This window comes from Coloeus monedula (assembly GCF_965178545.1).
Source record: "Coloeus monedula genome assembly, chromosome: 2".
Taxonomy (NCBI): Eukaryota; Metazoa; Chordata; class Aves; order Passeriformes; family Corvidae; genus Coloeus; species Coloeus monedula.
This window is the reverse complement of record NC_138782.1, coordinates 59171928-59198681: the sequence shown is the minus strand read 5'-3', so window position 1 is coordinate 59198681 and position 26754 is coordinate 59171928. Positions and strand designations below refer to the sequence as shown.

The following is a 26754-nucleotide window of genomic DNA, read 5'->3' as shown; positions in this document are numbered from 1 at the left end:
AATAAGTATTGTACTTAGCCATGTTTTCTACTTTTTATTGTGCTGCTTTTCTGTAGTTGGAGCTTTAAATCCCAAATTCTTTGCTTCTGCATAAATGAGAAGAGTATTAACAGACCTTGAGGCAATTGGTGCACTTTATCCTCCTGTAAGCCAGTCACTTGAGTGTATTTATAAGAGTCTTGGCTACTGTTTTTTAAATTTCTCTGCACAGTAGGATGTTCCAGGATAAAAAAGCACAAAACCCCAAATATCATCTTATACGCTGAAGTCTGAAAAGTATTTTTCTTCCATTTCAGTAAAGCACTTCCATTCATACAAAATTCAATTACGTCAGAAGTATTGCAACTTAACGACCTGTCTCACAACATACTTTGTTTCTTGGTATGTGTTCTAGCCATTTCCCTGAAGTAAAAAGAACCTGGACTGTCTTTTCCCTTTTGTCTGCAGCTGAACGGAATAGAGAGAGATGCCCTCTCTACCGCTTTCCCTAAAGTAGGTCTTTCATATCTGCACAGATGTAGGAACATATAAGCCTTCTTTTACTGAGTCAACACCTGTAGATCAAGGAGTTAAAACTCATAAAAAAAAAATCAGACTTGTGCTGTTACAGCTGATTTTGCTCTTCAGTCTGTTCAGGCTGACCAGTACTTCCAAGTAAAGTTTCTGTCATCTTCTTTTGCCTTAGTTCTTCTCTGTAGTTGAACACAAAAAGGCTTGGGTCTTCATCACACATTTTCCTGTATGCATTGCACAGGTTTCTAAACTGTGACATGGAGAGCTGAAAAGGACGCAGAGTTGGATCAACATTTGCTGTCATCATCAGCTGTTCTGTTCTTTTCAAGCGTCCATTTTCAGGAAACAAGGTCCTAAAAGATAAGGGGTGAAGATAAACAAATGTCAACAATTCTGACAGACAATTACATTTCCCTTAAGAGTAACATGGAATTTACTTAATAGTAAACCTATATTAATTATGTCACTATTTTAGCTCTGGCACTCCTAATATAGCTCATTATCTGAGCAATGGAAACATATAAGGGTCCTTTTTCTGCAAATACAAATTATGACACCATAGGAAAGCACATACCTACATTATAGACTAAACACATCTATGTTCATGTTTGCTAACATTAAAAAGAGCTTTGGGTGTGGATACAAGCACAGAGCCTTCTTAGAATTAGCCTCATATTTAGAAAGTAACAACAGATTAAACTGCACAAAACAGATCAGATCCAAACCATATGACTTTCTTTCAGACTGTTTCATTCCAATGGGAATGACAGTTATCACTTGTCATTAATACTCTCATTCTAATGTCAAAAAAAAGCCAAGAAGCAGGAAAGGAGTATTTAATTGCCATTCACATTTTAATATTTAGAATGTGGGAGAATGTGGCAGGAGTCCTAGATTTTGTTTTCAGCTCTATTGCTGTTCATAGATAGGCATATCAGTACATTTACTCTAGGGCCAGATGCATTAGCACCTTTCTCTCAGAAGTTCCCCAAATTTTAATGAATAGTATGGCTTTGTGTAAGTAAGTGATAGTTTCGTTGGGTGGATAGAACACGAAGTTAAGAAGGGGTTTAAAATTACAAGTGAAAAATGAAACTTCTGGGAAACCCATTTTGAAGTATGTGCTACTTCAGGCCTTTGACAAAATGTTCCCATTAGTTCAGCATCTAGGTCAGCAAGGTTAAAATGGATCAATTTTTATTTTGATACCCCTCTTTCCTTTGATTCGATAGTTAAAAAAACATACCTGGAGCAAAAACTATTTTTATTACCTTTTTTTTTACAGACTGTGAACCATCTTATCAATGTCCATGAACCACAACTCAAACTGTAATATGGACTTCATAGCTCCATCTTATATTTCACATCTCAAATCCCAGAATTCATACAAATATAAAATTATTCTATTGCCTTGTTTTTATACAGTCTGTGTGACAGATAACCTTATAACAAACTTAACAGCTTTATTATACACCAAAATTTGCTATTTTTTTCAGGTCAGCTAAAGAATAAGAGGATTTTGTTTCTTAGCTGCACACTAGGGCTAAAGTATGATAAGCTGCTAGGGGAATACGTGACGTCCAAAAGTTCAGATTCCCCCTCCTTGCCTCAAAAGAATGTAAAGCAGTTATTAGCAATTTGAGATTACACAGGAGTTGGGAGGGTTTTTTTTAAACTTTGGTAAAAATATTGTACGTAACATAGATAATTCTGATCGCACATGCCTTCTGCTTACATTGTCAACTGGAACCATTCCTTCACAAAAGAAAAAAAGGAAAGAAAAAAGAAAACCACCACCACCCTGTAAGTCAAAAACAAGCCAGTCTAGAGTTTGGATACTTCATTTTCTAAACATTTCCAAATGCATACTCAAACTTTAACAGAGAGAAATCTTTACTCATTTTAGATCCAATGTCTGCATCCCACACATCAATGGCACTGATGGCCTCAAGGAGAAAAACCCCAACAAACCAAAACTACATGCAAAGTTCTTTGTTCACCTTTAAAACAGTGACAATGAAGGCTTGTAGTACAGTAAGGTGGTATCCACCCTAATTCTAGACTGCATCAGGGCCAAAACTATGCCCAGCAACATTCAGGGACCCCAGGCTTCAGGAGATGCCTCTCATCCCAACAGCATCTCTGTCACACCTTCTACTGTGCTGCAGCTGGGGGTTGCCCATAGTAAGTCAGACACGTGGCAGTGCTGGAGTTTTAACAGGATCCTTGAAGAAGAGACTTCAGGTTTCTCACATCAGATAAGCTAATAAATTCCCTCAGTAAGAGATGGGGATTTTTAAAGAGCCAGTAAGAACTCTATAAAAGGGCAAGCACAGAAACAAAAATTTGACCTTTTGACATTATCCCCAAATAAGTCAAATTTGTTACAGATGATGTTCTTCTCACACTTCCACCAAAATCTCCTCACACTGCCATCTTTGGTTCTGGATTTTGATACTTTTGGTTTTTAACTCAATCATTCTGTAGTGCTTGGGGTTGGGCTGGGTATTTTTCATTTCTGAGACAGACAATCTATTGAAAAGATGACCACTTTATCCTAGTGATTTTAACAACTTCAACTGCACTAACAAAAATGCACAAATAATTATTTCATAATTACATTAGATATTAATCCCATCCTTTTGTGTCCAGAAACCATTCTGAAATGGAAAGATCTGATGAACTATGATGAAAAATTCAAAATGGGAAGAATAAAATCAAATGAATAGCTAACTGATTTAGTAGCTGATGCATTCACAAAAACATTACTTGGGAGTTTTTCATTGAAAATACTTACTCAATTCCACGGAAGCAGTATTTTCTTCTAAACTGAAAAACACTTCGAACCACTTTTTCTACCAGCTCAAATGGCTGCTGTATCTTTGGTTGCACCAATGGAGTAAAATGCACCACACTCACATCCACCTATATGGAAAAGAGAGATAAACTTGAGTAGACATCTTCCTCTGAGACACATTACTTCTAAGTTACCTGGCTAGACATCAGCAAACAGGCACAATATAGGAAGGCATTACAGCAGCAGGTAACCCGGCTGTGCATTGACTAATGTCATGGTATGGAATGTAAAAATTTGCCTTAGCTTTCAGGACCCTACAGATTTTTAGTCTTAGTTATCTACATATTTCCAATTAGTTCACATGCCATTAGTACTCGGTACTTTTTACCCCCATGGCACTTTGTCCGTTTAGAGCAACTTCCATGTAATCTGTAAAGTAATTAGCACTTCTGTCTTCAGATCCTTCCACAAGACAATTCTGACATAATACAGAAATTAGACAATATTTGATATACAGGCTGAAGGACAGCTGCAGAAAATTGGTATTATAATTAGAAATCAAACCCATTCCCTGTATGTTTTCTGTTGCTCCAGGGCTTTTCTAAACTGTAAGCCAAGGAATTGCCTTTCAATGTATTAAGATTTCTAGTCTATTTAAAGGAATCGTAGGTAGAAATAAGTGCACTCAGTTTAAGTGACCACACAACTCTGTGTTTGCACTGTGTTACACAGTTCATCCAAAATTATGTTTGAATGATTCCACAGAGATAAGCTTGTATATATTCTTTTATAGTTCTCAAAACAGACTCGTTCACAGAACAGTCACTTGCCCTGTGTCTGAAAAGAGAATGAAACAATACGTTCACATTTTATGGTTTTTATATGTATGTGTATATGTCATGCAATTATAGAGACATTGTATTATATAGAAAACTTCCTGAATTCAGACTTCTGTATTAAAAATTACGAGCTGGATTTAAACTCCCATTCTGCACAACAATATATAAAGCAGTTCATCTTCCAAACTAGATATTAACAAGAAAAAGGAAAAATTTCTGTGGAGAAGCACATTGAAAATTTGTACAATGTGTACAAGTACTGGTACTGAATGATTAAAAATTTCTAAGTGCCAGATTTTAAAAAATATTTAGTCTCTTATTAAAAAGTGTCTGCTAATATGATAGGCAATCACTGAATTTTTAAAAAATATCTGACAGTCAATATTGGCACTCACAGAATATGAATTATCATCACATGTGCTAGTTCTGACAGAAATAAGAGACACAATCAGACCAAAGAACAGCTGCTGCTTGAAGCACACTCTCAGTGTACCAATTGTTCATGATAACCCAGAGCATGAGAGTACTTCAAAAAAGAAAGTTTTTTCTACTGCTTCAACCAAAACTGCTCACAGCAACCTCTGATGTGGACAAATTCTGACACAAAGGTACCATCTATCCATTTTGTTCTTTCCGTGGGAACAGCTCAGCTGTCAAGTAATCTATCAAGTACAAATGCTTCTACAACACAAATTACTGTATTTCAAACGAATTGTAAAATCCAAACAACATAAGTTTTTCACGTAGACAGAACTTACAAAGCTGAGCAAACATACTGGCTAGAGAAAGGAAAGAAAACACCAATTAATGGTGCTGATGAAAAAAAAAGCCCACAGCAACTTTCCAGTGTTAGCACTACTGATCCCAAGTATGTATTACTGGAGTGTTTTTTTCTAGCTGTCCACCTTCTCTGAAAGCTAGAGTTAAAAATATGACAGAAAAACCCCCTTAAAATTACTAAAATGTGAAGCACAAGAACTTAATTAAAAATCAGGTGACAAAAAAACGTGACACATGGAAACCGCAGTGAAACACACAGAAGTTATTTCCCAAACCACATTTTTAATTTTTCAAGCATTCAGAGCTTCTGCCTTTGCCACAGGTTGCTCCTGCCAGGAAGACCACAGGGATATAGAAAAAACTTGTGTTCACACTGAGTATAAGAAAAGTTAATCTTTTTGAACAGAGCAAATACGTAATTCTCATGTCCAATCAGCTCCTTGTACAGAAATACTAAGGGCACATGCATATGTTTATCCATATTTTGGTCAGGAAATAAAACAAGGTATTGTCCATGTGGCATCACCAAGTCACCTCAATTTTGCAGAAATTTTCCTAAGTGAGAAATGAGGGCTCTTTGGGAGTTCAAGCTGCATCTTTAACAACAATTTCTGAAGGAAAAGACAACAAAATCTAGATGCAGTGTACAGCTTCAGAGCTAAACAGCTCAATTTGCAATCTCAAGGCCAGTGGGCAGTAACTTCTGCTTCTGAAACAAAACACAACACTCCTCAGTTCCATTACAGATGCTGTTTTCTTTGGACCCCGGGAAAGCTGCTTGGTTACTATAGCAACAGATACAGGGGAAAGCTTTTCATTTGTAATTGGCCACTCCTTTAAAACTGTACATGCTATTTTCCCCATATCTTTTAATATGCATCAAATAGAGAGTAGAATTATGAAAGCCAATGGAGAACACAAGAGCACTTAAAATACACAAGTTGATTTCATGGTAATTTTACTAGTAACACTTTTCACCCCACCAAGTGTGTTAGACATATTTACAAAATAACACTCAAGTCTTACAAAATAATGAATATGAAAATTATTCAACTGATACACCCCAAACTGTCAATAGTACAGTAATTATTCACCCCTTACTGTTTTAGTATATCTGTACAATGAAGGTTTATGTTCTGGTAGGGCAGGAGGAACACAACAGAGTACAATTTAATTCACACAAGTCTGCAGCCTTGCTAATGAAATCAACACTCTTAAATCAGAGTAAGCTTAAATGAGACAATTTTTACTAATTGTTGACAATGAAGGTCTCATAATGGGCAGTACGTGTACCTTGCAAAAGGGCTGTATTAAGAGCAAACCCACATAACCTTTCCTCAAGCTGTAATTTACCCATAGGGAACTGAAACCTAAGCAGAACATATTACAACTTCATTAAAACAGACTGCTTGAAATCCTACTGAGATAGTTCTAAGCCAGCACTTTCACAATCCAAGTGTTAAGTAGCATTTTATCTACTGAATAGTTTGTCTCCTACAAACAAACGTTAGGTCTAACACCAGATATGTGCATCTCATAGCAATCTTGTTCCAATGAGAGTTTACTTCCAGCAGAAAGTAACTATGCCCCTGCACTAACAGAAATAATTTCTGTGTAAGAACAGCTCTGCAGTAACTCCATTCACACCAGGCTCACAAACAGAACCACAAGAGACCAGAAGTCAGCTACAGAACCTATGGGTATATCACTGCTGCAATGACAAGACCTTTCTCCCAGCTTCTTGTTTTCCCACACCAACTTGTTGAGGCCACTTCTCCAATGTGCTGCATTTACCACAGAAGCCTTACTGAGTGGCTTTATTCCCTTATTCTTTTCGATAGCCTCATATAAAGGTAAAAAGTTATAGGATAACCTATGGAAAGCTAAAGCTATCAGGAACAGATAAGCAAAGCCTGCAGTCGAATAGAAGCGTCCTGCTGTTACAATTACAAATTAAAATAAATTGCACAGTTCTTTTCTAGGAAATTTAAACTCTTAGTAAGATTATCTGTGACAAAAAAACCCAACAACTGACAAGCAACAAAACTCTCTGGCTCTCAGTGCAAATTAAATTATTCCCCCCCAGTCCCTAAGTCTACAGTTTCTGGATTCTCAAGATTTTACTCCATTTAATCACTGCTCACACTTTCCATCACAGAACCTGGGTATCATTATGTATTTAGGACTAAGGGCCTCCGTCTGTTTCATTCCATAATCTCTCTGCTTTCCCTTACTGAGTGTTTTTCAAACAAAACTCATTAAACAAAGTACTCCTTTATTCTCGGGTAGATGGAACTAAGAGAGAGAACAAACAGCAGTAATGCACTTGCTGTGGAGAACAGAAAAAAAACAACATTCCAAGAAATTTTGTTAATACATGCCAATGCAGTTTTATATGAGAAGGGATACTTCCATTCAAGAGAAACTGCATTTTCCAGGATATCTACAGTGAAGAAAACATCTCAGACCTCACATCCAGCAGTAAGTCCTACACAAACAGGAATGAAACATAACTGTATTTTTAATTACAATTGTAATGCTTATACTTGAATTTATCGTGCCTTTAACTTGGTTCATCCCATTAAGTGTATGGCTACCATTTGCAGTGTTCTATGCATGTTTGTGGATACTGACATTTTAAAAAGGAAGCAGTGAAAAAGGCTGATTCAGGGTACTAATTAGCTGTTTCAGAATAGGAATGAGAATATGAATGAGTTTTTTTTGAATGAGTTTTGAGCTATCCAGACCTGTCAGTTCCTTCTGTAAAAGGAAGTTAAGCCATCTTGCCCATGGGACTGTGCAGTAAATGATATGTATTTGCCAGAACATCTCTTCCCAGCCTGAACAAACTGAAGGGATTTGGAAATAGGCAGGTCTTTGAAGTAAGATTTTAAGAATGAGTAGCTGTTAATATTCTCACCTTAACTTTAAGCATTTTTAGTATACATATGCTGGACAGAATTAGCACATCCTTGAACAATTACCCGAAATAAATACAACATAAAAAGATTAGAGTATAAACAAATGATATAGAGAATATAGAGAATTATGCTACATATTATAGAGGATAACAGTACTATAGAGGATAAATATATTAATTAGTTCAGAAATACCACTAAAGACTGATAGAATACATATCCATCAAAACTTTGTTGTCTTATGTATAATGAACTGAAACAAGAGTACAATGCCACAGATATTTTGTATTCCACTTATTTCAATTTTATTGCTTACTTTTATGGCTTTTCAAAAAAAGTTCTAATGCTGAAGACCAATTTTAATATCATTGTTCATATTTAGATAGAAAGTCTGGATCATGCTTTCTAAGACAGAAGTCTGCCCTTTGTCTAACCCTGATAAAAGACAAAGCCACACGCAAAAGGCAAGGCAGGGTACCACTTTCTATTCCTCCTCTCAGAGGTTTCAAACCCCTGTTCTACATCTGCAATCCCAATAGTCCAGCTGATGCAACAGCAACAGTTCTGTCATTCCAGCTGCACAGATGTCATACTGCCTAAAATGTTCTCATCTGTCAAATGAAACTGGACTTTTTGTAAAAGAATAGCAAGGAGCTTTTTAATGATTTTTTTTAAACTGCCACTTCATGGCAACTTTGCAAATTATTTCAGACAGGTGACTGATTAAAAAAAGGCACTTCCACAAATGAGCTGTTTCATACCAGTATTAAAAACATTGTTTTAGAGACAGAAGCAGATCATACTCACTCTTATGACTTGCTAAATCTACTGCTCTAAGTCAAGGAACTGAAATCACTGAAAATAAAAAATTGGTTAAGTTTTAATAAAAATAAAATAAAATAAAATATTGATTTAGAAAAGTCATATGTGACTAATGTGAAAATACTGCAAAAAGTAAATTTCATTTTATTCTCCTCCAAACCCAAGATATTTTATAACACTTATTAATAAGATGAACAGGTAATATTTAAGAATCAGAAATAAGGGGTTACCTTTAATCATACTTTAAATAAAAGATGGTATAACAGCACCCATTGTTATAAAATAGTCAACAGGAGCTGGCTACAGCTATCAACACACTTAAACATGGTACTTGAAGAGTACAATATATTTTCTACCACAGTGTTTTCCTACCACAATGACTTCTAATCTGCAAGTTTCTAGTGTTCCATTTACAATATATATTTATCTAATAAGCCTGCGATCTGTGTGCTATTACCAAAACCGACTGCAGTAAAAAGTTTTGCTTGATGGCTTGCAATCATGTACGAAAGGGCAGCAGCTCCATTTTACAAGCAGTTCTAAAGCACTGTCCATTTGCCATCATTTCTGTTCAAGTACCTTGCATACAGCAGCTCAGCTGCTGCAGGGTCATATTCAGATATTCATTCAGATAGCTCTACTTTTAAACGCAAGCTTTTTTTGTTTGCTGATTTCTTTTCCTTTCCCCCCTGTACTTCTCCTCCCCCTCTTTCCTCCCTGTTACACAGGCGGCCACAGCTTGGCTACGAAGCTCCCAGTTACTCATTTCCAGGAGAGAAAACGCAGACAAAAGGTGACAGAAGATAACCATCATGGCATCAGCAAGCCTGCAGTTCTTTGCTTTTATTCTGGCTTTGTTTGGTGTTTTTGGAGATATCGCAGCCACCCTGCTACCACACTGGAAGGTGAATGCAGACGTTGGCTCAAATATCATAACAGCTATAACACAGATGCAAGGACTTTGGATGGACTGCACGTGGTACAGCACTGGGATGTTCAGCTGTACCCTGAAATACTCCATTCTCTCTCTCCCTGTCTACATCCAGGCTGCACGGACCACCATGGTACTGTCCTGTATCCTGTCAGCCTTTGGAATCTGCATCACTACGGTCGGAATGAAATGCACAAAATTGGGAGGGGACACTGACAGCAAAAATCATGCCTGTTTTGCTGGAGGGGTCTGCTTCATTCTTGCAGGAATCTTTGGATTAGTACCAACATGCTGGTACACAAGAGAAATTATTTCAAATTTTCTGGACCAGACCATTCCAGAGAGTAGTAAACACGAACCAGGAGGAGCAGTTTATACAGGATTCATCTCAGCAGGGTTTCTGCTTATCGCAGGTGTGATCTTCTGCTCTTCCTGTTTCAAAAGGCAGCACGGAGCATGGACTTACCCTCCAAAGCAGCACCATTTCCCATCCACAGAGCAGGAGAGCAATGCAGGTTACAACCTGAAGGACTATGTATAAGTAGTTATTTCTATCCATTGAAGTATTTCTATCCATTCAAGGGGGGGGGGGGTGTTAAGTGTAGTTTGATTATTTTAAAGAATGTGTAACATAGCACTTAACTTTTCCTATATCTGGGTTGAAGTTATATTCATGTAAGGCATTTAATTTATAGGGGCATCCATGAAAAGGAAAAATGTAGGAAAAGACACTTGTCTGCTACAAGAGTACTTTATTCTGTAGATTTTTCAAACCCTTCTTCCTGACTTCCCAAGTAACATTTCTTGAAGAAAAAGGAACTATTTTAAAAACATAACGAACTGTACAATTGATGTATTGATGTCTTGTTACAGCAAAGATGACTAAAAACTAACTGCTTTCTGTTTAGTGAATAAGACTTTCAATAACATGTAACATTTAGAGTGTATTTTACATTTTTATCTTGATTTTAATTATGATGCAAGGTAAAAAACCCAAAAACTATTTGTCCAAGAAGTGCAATTCAAAGGTTTTTAAAAAGCAGACATATCTGCCTTTCATTTTCAATTCTAAATTGCCTTGGTGACTAGATTTTGTAAAAAAAAAACCAAACCACAAAGCAAAAAATACATACACAAAAAAAATCAACCAACCAAAACAAATCCACAACAAAAGCTCAAGGCTCCAAACCTTAGCTGCACTGTATACTCTGCATATCAGGCTGAAGGATCAGCAGCACCATTCAGCTCTTTCCAAACACAGCTCTCCTGCCCCAAACTGCCACCTGCTGAGGGTTTCATTTATTATTGTTAAAGGAAAGCGTGCTGGACATTCACCAACTGCTACTAATCTATCACTACACAGTAAATGCTAGATATGAGGAGCAGTACAACAAGAGAAATGTAACCATAACTGTGAAAACACCTGCAAACTGTAACAAACAGGATAGAAACTAAATTATCTGTGTTCAAGAAACATCTGCAAACATTCTAGCTTACACTTGCTAAAAGTAGCTATGAACAGCTCAAACAACACAGCAACCACTTACTGTCTTCTATATTTCTGACCTTCTGAAAGAACCTTTTAATTCCTGTTAGTTATTCTTCTAGGGTCTGTTTCAGGCCCACTCCCAGGTATTCTATTACTGTAAAATCTACTATACAATAGTGATAAAGAGACAGCTTCTTTATTTTTTTAACTGCCTTATTTTGAATAATTACCTTAAATCCTTTAACCTTTTTTTTCACCACGCAGATTTTGTTTTGTATTGGTCATTGGCAAAGTATTCTACCTAAATACCTGTCTAAATGAGAACCAAATCAGTGAATGAAAAGGGGTATGATACAGGCCTTTAAATTTAGGAATATAATGCTGGATGAGCCTTTCAATAAAATCAACTGCCATTTATTCTGCATATTTATACACAACTTTCATTTCCCATGGTACTAGTCTGAAATTTGCTAAAACACTGTGAAAGAGCCCAAACATTACATGTTTAGTGTGTTGGAAAAAAAAAAAAAATCTGTTACAGCATTTGGGAAAGTGGACTGCTTTATGCACTTAATATGTAAGGAGTCTTTATTCATAGAGAGTCTTCATTCTTCACACACAGAATAGCATTACATCTTGCTTTTATTCTACTGTTACACAGCTCTTTTGAGTTTCCTATGTTTTCATCAAGCAGCTTGTTTTGTACTATACTAATGCAACTATCAGCAGTTACTGGGTATTGCAGAGACTTCACAATGACCAAAAAGCTGGTTTCTTTTTTCCTAGACACAATGTTGTGCAGCACCATTCCATTAACCAAGAGTCTTTCACGTCTCAACACTCATAGAAATGTCGAAATAATATTCATACATTGAGCAAATGAAGTAAACAACTCCTTCTCACAAACTTGCATCTCCACCTTTAGAAAGGGGTTTGACATGACACTAAGCCATGATCACTGCCATGTATGGGAAATAAATCTGTTTGCAAAAATTATAACCAAGAGGCATTTTTACAGGAGAGCGTAAGAAAAAGGTAATAATGGCATACCATGAGCAAACCAAAATGCTCATTGGTTACATATGCTGCAAATTCTTTTTCCTGAAACTTTTTAAAAAGTTACCTGTACTTTGTATAGCTATGAAACAAAAATCAAGCACTGAGCCATTTCATTCACAGTACACTGCAAGAGCTCTTCAAGTAAACAGATTCTATGAGAAACAGTAACATATCAAACCATGTCAGTCTACAGCTAAAAGAACAAGGACAAAACAGAAGATCAGTCTACAACAGGAGTTCAAAGGAAACAAAATATACAGAAAACAGGTGCCAGCTCTGGGTGAAAAAATTGTACTTTCTGCTTATGCAATATAAGCAATACTTTTTTTAATTCCAAAAAATGCATTAAATAAAAATACTCCTGCCTTTAGTTGTACTGCTTTTTTTATTCAACAGAGCACCAACTGACTCTAGGACATGCTTATACCAAGATATTTGTCACAACTCTGTGTGTTATCTCACTCTTGGTCAACTATGGCCTTTTCAGTACAGGAAAATGGAAATATCAGTTATAAGCTTCCCAATTCTGGGACACAGTCTGGACTAGACTTCTGACTATACTAGCTCTATTAGTACTCAAATTGTACCCACCACTGAGAAATCACCACCATAAAACTGGAATTTTAGCCTTACTTAAAATTATTTCACACGCTTGACAGTGAGATGGCATCCTGAAATTATTTTCCATTCAGCTAGGAAACAGGGAAAAAAACCCTAGGCCAAAACCTCAAAGCAAAAAATAGGATTTCTTAAGCATTGTCGTTTTTTTTCAGAACAGATTGCTGTCACAACTAGTAATTTAACATGTTTGAACAGTTACTTGCTCAAAAACTACTAACAGAATTTTAAATTATCATCAAAATATGCCCATATAGAGGCCTTAATATTCATAGAGATAAACAAGAAAATAACCTTCCACAGGTTCTCAAGAGATATGCCAGAAAAGTAAAAAGGACCAAGAGGGAGATTCTGATAAATGGGAAGGGAGATGTATTGAGGAGCTGAACCAACCAGTTTAAGAGGGACTTTCAGAAGCTGCAAGTTCATTTCTGAAACAGAACAGCAGTTTGATAGGACAAGGGATAATGGTTTTAAACTCCAAGAGGATTGATTTAAATTAGATATAAAGAAGAAGTTTTTTACAATGAGGCTGGTAAAACACTAACAGAGAGATGGTGGATGCTCCATCCCTGGAAACGTTCAAGATCAGACTGGACAGAGCTCTGAGCAAGCTGATCTAGTTGAAGATGTTCCTGCTCATTGCATGGAAATGGCACCAGATGATCTTCCTGCCAACCCAAATCTATCTGCGATCCTATGATTTGCACACGCATTCAGGGACACAGACCTTACTTAAAGTCAGGCACAAATTTTTACAAAAAAGTACAAACCAAAATAAAAAGTCTTCTTGTCCAAAATACTGATTAACTTTTTCATTTTTTATTCCCGTAATCATAATGGCTATTAATAAAAATCAGGGGCAGTAGATAAAAGGACAACAAAGAGATTGTTCTCTACTCACTCAAGAACATATAAGAGGGAGCAAAGACTGTTACTTTTTTAAACAATCAGTGGGATATAGGTGACAAAGTGCTGTAGCAAATAGGAGGGAATAAAATATGCTAAAGATGACTGGGGTGAAACATACAGATTATAGACATGGTAAAATTAGAGATGTTTGACAAAGGTGACAAATGAAAAGCTTTTCTTATCACAGTCTTTTAAAAGACCCATCAAATTCTTAAGGCACAATTCCCAAACTGTTTATAAATGTAAACTGTAAAATAGCAGGCTTTCCAAAAATACTCCAATCCTAGCAGACTATCCTGTCATTAAATCCTAATCTCCCTCTCCAGAACACCCAAAGAAGTATGCTAAACTTGCAGATAGGTTTGAAGGTCAAAGCCAAGTTCTCAGGAACACAAAAAAGAAAAAGCACTTTCTTAGAGTAAGCATGCTTCATTTACAGGAATTTCACATCACTCTACTTTGTAATATGGAGATGTGCAAATAGAGCAGACACTGACATTCCTTAGTCAAAATAAAATATGTTGCTTGATTGACAAATTAACAAAAACCACAAATATATACAGGAAAAACCCACAAATAAATACAGGAAAACCTACCTCTGGCTTTGGAACAAAGGCTTGACCTGGAATTATGAAACAGTTTTCCACAGTGCAGAGATGCTGAGCCATGATGGACAGTCTGCTACGTTGGTTACTTCCTGGATTAGCTGTAAGTCTCTATGGGAAAATCAAAACATGTACATCAATCATATTGAATTGACAAAGTGATCACTTATATCAAAGCTTGGTTTTCAGTATAATCAAATTTAAAAAAACATCACCAGTTAATCATTAAAAACTCATATCAAATTGTATGCCCAGTTAATCTAAAATTTTCTTCTCCAATATAGCAGCACTTCATACCATTTCATTTCATACCATGCTGATTTACAACCTCAGTCCTGCAATCAAATGCACATGAAAAGGAACTCCCAGAAATTCTGCAGAACTAAATGAGTGTCAAAAGAATTTTGTAGGGATACAAGAGAAAACTAAAACTATTCTGACTGCAGGATTCAAAACAAACCTAACACCAGCTGACAGTACTCTCACAATCCTTTCCTTCCACTGTTTCTGTATAAAATATTACCACTTTTTTTCTTCAAGATGAAACAAAGCTCCATAAACCCAAGATCAGCTAGAAACCAAAAGCTCTTCATAATTAACTGCTCTACACTTACAATATTTGCAAGGAAGCTGGATCTACTTTACATAAAATTAGAATGTCTAACAGTGAGAGCATTTAATACTTAAAACTCAATTTAAGTATTCTCTGATTTTCTCAAGAATTCTTTACAAAATACTAGCCTGGATAGAGGTTTCCTACACTTTTGTGACCTGGCAAGAAACACACTTTATTGTGTTTTGCTTGCACAAACAAAATTTAAACATATAAAGCATCTTGTAAAACCAGTCTCAAATTATAGAACTCATTTCACTAACTTATGCAAAACCAGAATTTTGATGATTCCTGTTCGTATTTACCACTGCTTCAATAAAAAATAAAAATTAACCCCCAATTTGCATATCTGGTAATATTTGTACATCATGTAGTTTCATATGAAAAGCCTATTCATGAAATGCTGACATGCTTATTAAACCTATCCCTGAAAAATAAAAGCTAAACCTGTTGCCAAAGTTTCACATTTTTTCAAACAACTCTTTCAAAAGGCAGGTCAGCATGGAGCAAATAAATACTTTCCAACCACTTTTTGGAAAGAATGCTCAGTGACTCTTTCTGCCTACACCAGCATTGAGAGCTACCTTCATTGTTGTTTCAGAGGAAATTATTATTCTCTGAAAAAACCCAGACTGCAAAGTCTAACAAATGCAATCAGACATGCACTTCCTTCACCACTGCAGTAAAAATGAAACTGACCTAATGGCAACACTAGGAGCAACACTTCCAATGCCAATTCAAACAAACCTATCTTTACTTCTCCCAGAAACCATCTAGCAAGTCTCAGTCAGTAAGTTCCTGCTTCTCAGTTACAGAAGGGATAACTTAACATCTGGATAGTACCATCTTAAACCACTTCAACTACAGCAGCAGGAAAATACCTGTGTATGGCACCCCATACAGACCAGCCAGTCAAACCCCCTGCCATGGGCACGGACATCTGCAGCTAGGTCAGGTTGCTCAGAGACCTGCCCTGTCTGATCTTGAAGGTTTCCAGGGATGAGCATCCACCAAGTCTCTTGGCAACCTGCTGCAGTGTTTCACCACCCTCACTGTAAAAAATTTCTTCCTTATATCTAAATCTACCCTCTTTTGGTTTAAAACCATTACTCCTTGCTCTGTAGCAACAGGCCCTGCTAGAGGATCGATTTTAGAGTGAGTGGGCTGGAAGAACCTGGCCTAGGTGACAGATTTGAGATGAAGCATTGAGGAATTTGGGACAAGGCAAAAGTTCTTACCCACAAAGTGAGTAACAATTTAAAAATTTAGACTACAGAGAAAAAAAAAATTATCTGTTTGACACTCAGAAGTGCTATTTTTACTGCTGTGGATATTTGGCCTTATCATCCTTAACAGGCCTCAGATTCAGCATATAAAATAACTGCTGGTTCTCATCAGCTTTAAGCACTTTACTTAAATCGTATCAGAACAGAGTGGGCTGCCAGTAGTAGATGCGTAGTGACCTAACTCACACCAACATTGCTGTGCTACGAAACAGAAAACCAGGAAAATACAACCAGCAAGAAAGGCAAATGTATTTACTTCCCTATTATACTGGCAAAATGAAGTCTGACCATAAAGAAGAGAGCACATTGCTTCACTTTCTTACTGTTCACATCAAGTTATCCTAACTAATTATAAAGCACATCACTCCATTCCAAGACACATCTTATGTTTTTGCTGGGCTTATAACATCCACACAGACTTTCTTTGATATTTAGACTCTTAGCTTAGAAATACCCAGGGACGACACCAAATTTTTGAGTATAAGACATTTCCCTATCAAGACCATAAATTCAGAGATATATAAAATATCAGCAGCAACTCACTATTATCTGCATTACACTGTTCTCTCTTTCCCAATACTTAATAAGCCTGTATACACCTATTTACAATGGTTACCTTAAGCAACTCCAGAGGGTCAGGAGAAAAGACACAGAACCTAAGTACTGTTCTTTCTCCTAATCATAAAACAAAATAGTATCTTCAAAACAATTTCTTTTCATGGTATCAAATCAATAATGGAAATGCAAACCAGAAACCATGAACAATTTTGTCTTTAGAGGAAGACCTGTGTTTAAATTGTGTTGAACAAGAACCAAGAGATCTCAGAATGCAAACTCAACAACTAACACTGATTCATTGCATGACTGTAAACAACACATTCCATTTCCTAGTGTTTCTAACTTAGCAGTGTTTTAAGTAGAAGAAATGAAGTGTGCATGGTATTTTGCACCTAATTGAGCTATGCTGGGTGCAGAAGAACTATAATCTGCATGTCACCAATGATGTGTGCAGCTGGGTACAGCTACAGAAAGCCCAGAGTGCTCCCATACAGTGATAGGTGAAATTTTTCACTGCTGTAACATAACTATGTATCTTACCCACCATCACTCTGCCTCTCACATCACAGTCCATTAGCCATGTTTTGCAACAAGGCCTAATCTCACATGGCATGAAGACCTTCTGGGAAACAGATGTGGATTCTTTAATGCCTGAAACCAAATGAGCCCGGAACTGAACTAAGAAATCTGGTTTATTTCATACCAAATGTTTGTCCCTGGTGTTCTCTAGAGCCACATACTGGAAATACTTCTTCAGTCTTGATTGCAAGGCTAGAGCAATGACAGCACAATATGGTTTTCTTTGACCCAAAAGACAACAGCAGACATTCCACTTGCATATATACTTACTACTAATTTTCACAGAAAAGAAAAAAAAAATCAGAATTTTCCTATTCGAATTTTTACTTTGAAGGCTTAAAATTAAAACAACATACACATTGAAGCTGCACAAAGAAAACACAGTATTTACAAACAGTGGAGCCATAAGATGGAAATTCCATTTTCAGGCTGATGTGCAACTCCTTTTTTTGTTTATAAAAGCAAGTGAGATGCTTGTAAAAAAGCCAGACTGCTTCCATAACTGCAAAGCAAAAAGCCTTCCATTCTCTATGGTGTTACATGTTTCATGCAATGGCAACAGAAATAAACTCTTAAGTCTGAAAGCACCATGGAGTAAGCCAACTGAGTATCAACTGATCTGGCATTACCACTACTACACTGCAGATCAGTTTGGCGTTCTTTAAGAAACTATTAATATAAAGTAAAATATCAATTTGCTCTTGGACTTGTGGTGACAGAAGTCAATTAAGATCTTCTACACACACAAGAACGGCAGCAATACATTAATAATTCTGGTATCAAGTCTCATTCAAGAAAGCCAATGCCAGTTTCCATGGTCTCGACAAACACCCCCTGTGTTTTAAGTGTTTAATCACAACTGGAAATAATGCTAACCTTCCATTTTTTCTTATTTCAAGGAAGGTGTTTCTTAAAAAAATTATTTTTAATAAAGAGGATTAAGAAAATAAATATAAGTGTATTTCTTGAGATGAATGAAAGCTAAGGAGAAACAGACTGATGGCATGTTGCACAAATGACTGTGAGAGAATAAACATATTTAAAAACCGAAGAGCGCTGTGCAATCTATTCATGTTAAAGAAATCAGACTTCAGAAAAGGATAGAGTACCTCAAGGAAATATAACCCTCCATAAGACGTTTTAAAAAATTATGTGCTTGTCAAAGGATCAGAGTAGAAAATTAACTCATCAAAATTCATAATTTACAGCCACACAAACTAAAAATTGACCCAACCCTTTCCTCTCTTTTCAAAGCCAGCTAAGACTGGGTTTGTAGTTTTGAATAAAAGATTGTGTATAAACAATTTTTTGTTCAATTTAGCATCTGTACAATTTTTGGAAAAATGCTAAAATTTTACCTCCCCAACTTCCTTTTGAAAAGTCAGTGTCATCTGTGTCCTGCCGTAAGTAAAAGGTCCATCCCTTTTCGAAACGCTCTCAAGCCATTTGATGATTAGAGGAGTTGAAACACTGAAGGGCAGATTTCCAATGATATGTATATCTGGTGGTTCTGTTAACATTAAGAAGAAGAAAAACAACTGTCAAAAAGTTTTATCCAAGATTTTGCGAAGAAATAAAACACAATAAAAACACAGGCCTATCAGCCTAGACTTAAAATATGAGAACAGTTTTTATCATGCCACACCAAAATGATGCCTGTCCATTTATACTCACCTTACACTGTGCTACTATTCTCAGTATTTATTAGGAAAAAAGTGGTTAGGTTTGGTTCCCATTTACATTTGAATAAATCATTAGCTTTCAGATGATTTTCAGCTGATGAGTAAATTCCAGCTGAGCTACTCTAGCAGGGCAAAACTACAACAGCGTTCCTGTAATGTCAAACTACGACTATTAGGTACAGAGTAAATAGTCACACACATACTTCTGTCCAACACATCCTCCCAGGGGCATTTAACTGAGTCCTAACAACCCTCAGAACAACCACCTATGTCACACTGGACCGAGTTCTCCTTCTGTATAGAGACCTCTGAAATCAAAAGGTATTAAAGTACAAGACTTAGCCATAAGAAGTGATGCCTGGTTTTCAGTTATGGATCATATCAGTATCTGTGTGTGTTGTACAACACAACACAGGGATTTCACAGGGAGCAGGGACCCTTATATCTAGGCAGGAGTGAAACAGAAATGGACAAAACCCAAAAGCCAGTGTGCTGTTTCTTAGATACTACCATATTTAATAACATGAATAAGCGATGACAATACCAAATTCAAGTTGTTTTTCTGGCACACTTTACCTATTATGCACTTTTTAGTCTGTGATATTTCTAGTCTGTGATATTACACATTTATCAGAGACTGTGGTTTTTGAAACCCATCAGCCTTTCAGATTTTCATATGGCAATAACACAGAAGAAATGTATCTTACCTCTAACTGGTCAGCTCAAAACCCAATAGTGACTATCTTCAAGAAAGGTAAATTTTTAAAACTGCATTACACTGTCACAAATACATTTGTTCATAGTTTGTTCTGTGAAGCACTTACCTTTTGCAATGAGAAAAATACAATATACAATTTTTCAAGATAAACATGATGTGCCATGGTCTTTTATGTCCTAAATCGGAAAGCACTTTACTGCTCTTCAGGCACTGCAAACAGTGACTTTATCTTAAATTAATAAATTTGGAAAAGGGGACTGGGAGGTCATCTCTGATTTATCTAATACTATTACATATTTTAAAGCGTTGCAATAGGAAATAGCATCCTATTGCAACCTCAGACTTTAAAAAAAAAAAGGCAAAAAAACCTCAATACTGATTAGATTCTATTTTTGCCAAAGATATCCTGCTGAAAGCAAAGCAATGAGAAACCTAAATTTTTGAGGGCAAGTTTTACAAAAGTTTCAAAGCAAGTTACAGAAATTTCTTCAGAGGAACAACAACAGTGGTGATTTCTGACTTCTTCAAAAGGAGGAAGAAGCCAAGAAGTACACCATTTGGCCTCCTTTTATGCTGTCCAGCTATTTGTACAGTCAAGAAACTCTAAGGTTAATAACTGCAAAGCTCCTCACTGTTAACTAAGGTCAATGTCACACAAATTCCACTGTTTTGTCTTAGAAAAGGAAGACAGTTCTTTGTTTCCTTCTGGGAAAAAAAAAAAGTTCTCCCTTTATCTTCAACATGTACCAGAAGAGAATAACACTTGCACTGAATGAGCTTCAATTTCATCACTACTTAAGACTAACTCAGAAGCACTAAAAAATGAAATAAATCAAGTGCAAATACTAACCATCCTCCCAGTCCTTTTTTAAGTGCTTTGGAAAAGCTTTCTCCATCTTATAGGTCAGGATATCTCCATGAACGATGCGCACTTTGCCTGGAGCTGCTTCAGATAGCATCTGTTTGTAAGCAAGCAAGCAGAATCCACAGTGTTAACCAAACTGATTTCCAGTTTCAGCCACAGCAGGAATGAAACCATTGCTATATATTTACCTTCAATATACAACAAAGCACAGTAGGAATTAAAACTGAGAACACTATTAGAAAGTATTTACTTTCAAAAAGCAAACACTAGAAATAGGTTAATGTATGATTCTGTAAACACTTAACTATTCACAGATGTAGAATTCTTAATAGAGAGTTTGAACTTGAAAAGGCTGGTAAGAGTCTCTTCAACAACAACAACAATTAACAAGCCCCAGGTCACTAGCAGGACCTCACCTGATTTAATAATAATGCAAGCAAGGTTTCGAAAAGGTTTTTAGATCAATTACCTATGGAAACAAGGGCTCATGTTGTTTATTCTGTTTCCCCCACAGCTTTACGGCCTATTATCCAATTTCAGCCATATGTGATACAAGGCTGTAGAAATATTAATTTCTGCTTTTACATGAAAAATGTGGAAGAGATTCTCTTAATATTCCCTGTAGTAGTCTACACTTGTACCCTTAAAAAACAAGGAATCCACTGAAAAGAGGGAGTGAGTACCTAGCAGTAGGTAAGATCTCACTAATTTCTATCCTTCTAGACATTACAAAATCATCTCCGTTGTCAGCTTCTGCAGCCCAACTGCACAGCTTATCTAGTATTTAATAAAGGCTGATATGGAAATTCAGCACTGGTTATAGTTTGGCAGACAATTCTTTTATTTCTGGTGTCAGTTCCCATTATGAAACTCAGTTAAGCTTTTTTAGTGTCGTACTAATCTTTTCTCCTATGCTATGAAATTATGCACAAACAGCACAATTCAAAAGCAGTGGTAACATTTTCAAAGGTGAAAATATTTGGGGATATTTATTGATCCTATAAGAGAATAAGGAGAAATGGCTTAAAGAACAATTTTGCTTTTGCATAGAAATCCAAATCCATTAACAGTTAAGTGCCAGTGGCTAATTGCACAAATAAACTGCTCACCATTGGTAGTCCCATCTTCAACCTGAATGATGTTTAGATGCTCAGGGGCACAAACAACTTTCACCATTCTCTGAGCCAAAGGAAAATACTGCTTTCTCATACTGCTCACAAAATGTTGTCATGAAATTTTTTGAGTAAAAGTTTGGAGTTTTTTATTATCAAAATAGCAAAATTTTATGTAGAGCAATAAAAGCTTAACAAAAAACTAAGTGTTCCTGCATGTTTTAAGTGTAATTATTTCCAAACAGAAAAAATAAAACTAACCTCAACTCCAAACCACTTAATGGACTTTTCAGCATTACACTAGCAATTATATGACATACAAAATCCGCCATGGTTTGTCAAATCTTTCTTTGAAGCTGTTATAAATAACAGGATGAAAGAAAATGTTAGATCAATAAAGTAAGAAAATAGTGTCGTTTGTTAATAACAGTTTTCTTATCAAGAGGAGTTGCTGAGGGGTTGCTGAGTAATACACTCTACATAATTGAGAATTGCATTTAAGTTGTGACCACAAAATCATAGCCTTGTATTTATAATTTGAAATAAAGACTTGGAAACCCAGTGAAGCTTTTTCCATTTGAAGGGAAAATGTGTTCAGCTAACACAGCTCCAGGAGCTGCTGTGCAGCAAGGACGTCAGCCAAGAGTGTTCCATCATACAGATACTCTCATTCTTCACACACAACCAAAAGGGCACAAAGGAAGCACAAGGGGAATAGTTTAAAGCACGAAATGGTGTTCCTGGAATAATTTTATATTCAATACATTCTCTCGCTCCCTTTCTCTCCTCATCAGTCTTTCCAGCCTAAAAACTATTAGGGCATATGGCATAGGGAGGTTGTGATTCTTAAAGACTGAGGAGAACTGGCAGACTCTCAGCTTGTGTAAACTTTAACTCTGTACACATACGTTCTTCACTGTATTTCAGTTTTGCAGTAAAAACTCAAAACTTCAGTTTTGTGAGAGACCACAGCTTGAAAAACAGTTAATGAAAAATACTGTATGCTTTACAGCAGCAATTTTAAAAGTATCTAACAGACATAATTTTAAGTAATAGTCCCCAATTGTTATTTTAATCTCTGACATTTTCCCTTATTCAAATCTCAACCCTTTTATGAGCATGAGTTTTGATAGTTTGTTTGGAAAACCAGAAAAATTATTACAACCCACATTATCAGAAATGAAAGATACACTGTTACATATCTTCTTATTTGTATAGGAAAAAAGCAATACCACATTTAATACTAATGGATGCAACATATTTCTTGCTCATTCACATCCACTATTACTGAATTATACCACCTCTATGTTCACTAACCTCATTCAGACATTCATTTCTACTGTGAGGAGACTGGCAGTTAAAAATAATGACTAACGTCACTTGAACAGTAAAGATAATTACACACCAAAAGCTCATTCTAGATGCCAAAAAGTATACTTTTATTCAGATAAATCTGTTGCAGTAGATGCTTTTGGAAGATCAGAAAAAACCTCCAAGTATTTAAAAAGCTCTCTTTACTAAAATAAGTGTAATTTAATCTCAAATTTTGTCCGGTCCCAAACCAGTTCTTAAAATCTAAACCAAAAATGCTGAGTTCCCCCACTCAAGTGAAAACATGAAAGTTTCACATTTCATACAATGAAGATGGCATATTATACGTTATTAATGGCTAAGCCATTACATAATTACATGCACATTCAACTTTAAGCATATGAGCATGTTCATTCATACCTTACATTTTTTTTATCATATAAAGAGATGGTGGCAGTTCTCAAGTGAACTACCTATTCATTTTTGCTGCTGATTTACTGAAAAAGACACAGTGCAATTTAAGGAAAGCCCTTTCAATTGCTCTGAGATGGCAGAGACATAAGAACACAGTCAAATTTTAAGATTTTTGGACTCTGTTTTTCTTGTTGGATTTATACAGCCAAACTCCATAAACATCCAGCAACACAAGTAGATAGCATTTGAAAATGCCACAATGACTCGTGAACTTATACCAACTTTAAAAGAAACAAAGAAAAGCTTAAGAGTGTTTTTTTGAAAATGTAAAATAGATGCTTGCTTTATTCTTCTCTATCTGGATGTTAACCCACATTGAACTCTATTAACTGGAGATACACCTTCTCAATTTAATAAAGCATAATTACTAGGATTAAAATGAAAGACCATATAAAAGGACATTGCATTCTGCCTTCAAGTTATGATTTCACCATCATGGTGAAATACACCTGAAATATCTTAGAAACAAACCCTGACAAGCCTTGGCAGTAATTCCATTGCAGGATCAGGTCCCTAGAGGGTCTATGAGAAAGCAGGAACAATGAGTTGCGATACTGTGTATCTTTATCTGCAAGCAAATTACAGCTCTGGTTTCTGCCACAGAATCAACTCATTGTCAGCGCCGAGATCCCAACAACACACTTGGAATCTCTCTAAGTTCTCAAAATGTTCTTATTCAGTGCTGTGGTTACATGTACACAAATTTTTCTCCAGTTGGTACCTGCAATCCTGGAATAAATCGAGCATCTTTTTCAATTAAAAGGAGTTGTTCAACACCAGCACTGAGAATGGATCTGGTAATTCCTCCTGGCCCAGGGCCCACTTCACAAACATGGGCATTTTTCAGCTCGCCAGCCTGTTTCACGATCTTGTCTGCAAGACACAAAGAACATACTAAGCCTTTATTTTCCAGGAGATCCAGCTCACTAAGATAACCTCATTGTTTACTGTTACACAAGCATCTCAGAACAGACATAAACAGTGACACATCCCAGTGAAATCCTCACACCCGCTAGACTGCATAGAATTCAGATTTGTTTCATACTACAAGATATACTGAGCTATTTGAAAAAAACCTAATTTTAGTTTTATGTCTTTGGTATTTATTGTGCTCATTACAGAAACAAATAAAAAGAGAGTATCACTCCTCATCTTGTACACTAGTAGTACTACTGTGCTGCAAGCAAGCACTTGTGTTCGACACCCTAAGGTCTCACTACTTGTCCTTATAAAGGTATTTCACTACAGTACGTGTATTTCAAAGCAATTTAAAAAGTAAGGATGATACAGTGAAGCACTATCAAGATTCTATTATGTACAGAGCAATTTTATGAGGGAGAAACTGGACTAAATGAAGAGCTGGAACACAGGCAACTGGTAGCTCTAGAAAACAAGGCAGCTGAAAGAGCGAGGAAGGAATACCCATATGTAAGTTAAACCATACAACATTAGAAAGTAATATAGACATGAAAGAAGACAGATTAGGGACTAGAAAATGTAGCTAATGAAACAAAGGGATCCTTAGGAAGCATGGAGAGAAGATACTGATAGAAATTATGCTGCTCACTCCATGATCTCTTATGTATGCAATAAAAATAAAAAACATCCAAAATACCTGTCGACTTGTAAAGTTTTACAAAAGGCATGCAGACATTTTTATTCTGGGGTAAGCATCTGGTTGTTCAGAAAGTGGAACTGAGTTTCATGTTCTGAATCTTTATCAGACTGAATCTTCAAGCATAACCAAATCATTAGCTACATGAAGCTGTACTGCACTTGTTAATGCAAAAGTCAGCCAGCAAGGACACCCACCCCTGACTGACAGAACAGTGCCAGCTTTGTCACCCACTGCTGACATGAAGCTGGAAAAAACTGAATTGTTCAGAACAATGCAACTGGTTCAAAAAAGCTACAGCCCTTCTGATAAACTGAGACAAATGACTCTCGTAACTACAGCACATAGCAAACTCTAAACCTCTCAATGTATTAAATACTTCATATGACACAGAGTAATTTGAAAAAAATGCTAATTTTTAAGTCCAATTTATAAACCAAAATAGTATCCAAATGGTAAAAGTACTACTTTGGTTTAGATTTTTGCATTTTAGTCAACCCATATTTTATACAGGAATATAGTTTCTATCCAAAAAATTGCCCTTCAATTTATAAAGAAACCTATTTTTGAGGAGTAAGTAAGAGCAATTTGTCAAACCTAGAACTACTTTAAAAAGAGACCTCTATTATAAAGGTTTACCACTGAGCTGCCATTTTATAGTCTGACAAATGCTATTATGCAAATGTCGCCTCCTTAGCTATACTCTGGATTTTGACAAAACTGGGATACGTGTTCTATATTAGCTAAAAATATTATAATAAAATATTTAACCTGTCAATCGCAAATCCAGTAGAAAGTTCTGGGAAAGTTGTTTCAGTGCTTTAAGGCGAAAGAGTTTAATAATTTCTCCAATAGTTGGCAGGGGAGGCAGACGGAAAGCTGCCACCTTTCCTGGCGCAGCCATAAGACAAAACTCTCACTCCTTCCTCCTAGAGAGACACCGAAAAGATTATTCTAATTAAGTATAAAAAATTATACACTTACAATAAATTATAATTAATATCGAAAACGTTACTAAGCTTACAAACCAAGAGGTGATTTACAAATCATTAGAGGAGGACTACAGGAAGACTAAACTCCATGCATCGCAATTCTGACTTCGGGATGCAGTGCTTATGCTCGGCACGAATTCGGGGCATTTGGGCAAGTCTCATTTTGCAGCTCTGCCAAAGCCTCAGGTAAGCCCTCTCACAATTACTCAATGTCAACCTTCCATTACTTTAGAAAAGAATCAGTAAGGAGGATGACTTCACGGCACCACGTAAAGGCAGAATGTATTTAATTACCGTGGCCCTAAGAAAAGCTGGGAGAGTTCCACGCTCAGCCTGCCCACACCCCTCCCCGCGCGTGTTCGCGGCAGCGTCCCCGAGCGCGCAGGCGCACAGGCCGTCAGCGCAGCGGGGCAGTCCCAGCGCAGCGGCCGGGCGGGGCATCGCGGGGCGCCGCCGCCCGCACCGGGCCGGGCCAGACCGGGGGCGCCCCGCCGCCGCACGCGCTTTCTCTCCGCGCCTCTCCCAGCGGAAAGGGGCCCTCGGAGCGGTGCCCGGGCAGCGCGGCGCGTCCTTACGGGGAGCAGCGGGCGCCAACCCGGAAGAGAAAGGGGCGCTGCGCTGCGCATGCGGCTGTCCCGGCGCCTTACCTGGCTGTGCGCGGGGCCG

At 36.8% G+C, this 26754-nt stretch overlaps 2 protein-coding genes across 4 annotated transcripts; one reads left to right on the top strand and one right to left on the bottom strand.

The window, feature by feature from the left end:
• Positions 1–597: 597 nt before the first annotated feature.
• On the bottom strand, positions 598–26754 carry TFB1M (transcription factor B1, mitochondrial). Of its 3 annotated transcripts, none has more exons than XM_082303177.1 (8): positions 26736–26754; positions 25868–26025; positions 24203–24354; positions 20570–20678; positions 18678–18829; positions 14275–14394; positions 3311–3438; positions 598–866 (listed from the first exon to the last, which is right to left on the bottom strand). In XM_082303177.1, exons 2-8 carry the CDS (start codon positions 25998–26000, stop codon positions 605–607), a joined length of 1056 nt encoding a protein of 351 aa, XP_082159303.1. In that variant the 5' UTR covers positions 26001–26025; positions 26736–26754; the 3' UTR covers positions 598–604. The 3 variants fall into 3 exon arrangements, with proteins under 3 accessions (XP_082159303.1, XP_082159302.1, XP_082159301.1); XM_082303176.1 differs by lacking the exon at positions 26736–26754 and adding an exon at positions 26664–26735; XM_082303175.1 differs by lacking the exon at positions 26736–26754 and adding an exon at positions 26383–26656.
• On the top strand, positions 9482–10141 carry CLDN20 (claudin 20; the record flags this gene model as incomplete). The annotated part of the gene is made up of 1 exon (XM_082303178.1): positions 9482–10141. The coding sequence occupies one exon, from the start codon at positions 9482–9484 to the stop codon at positions 10139–10141; it is 660 nt and encodes a 219-aa protein (XP_082159304.1).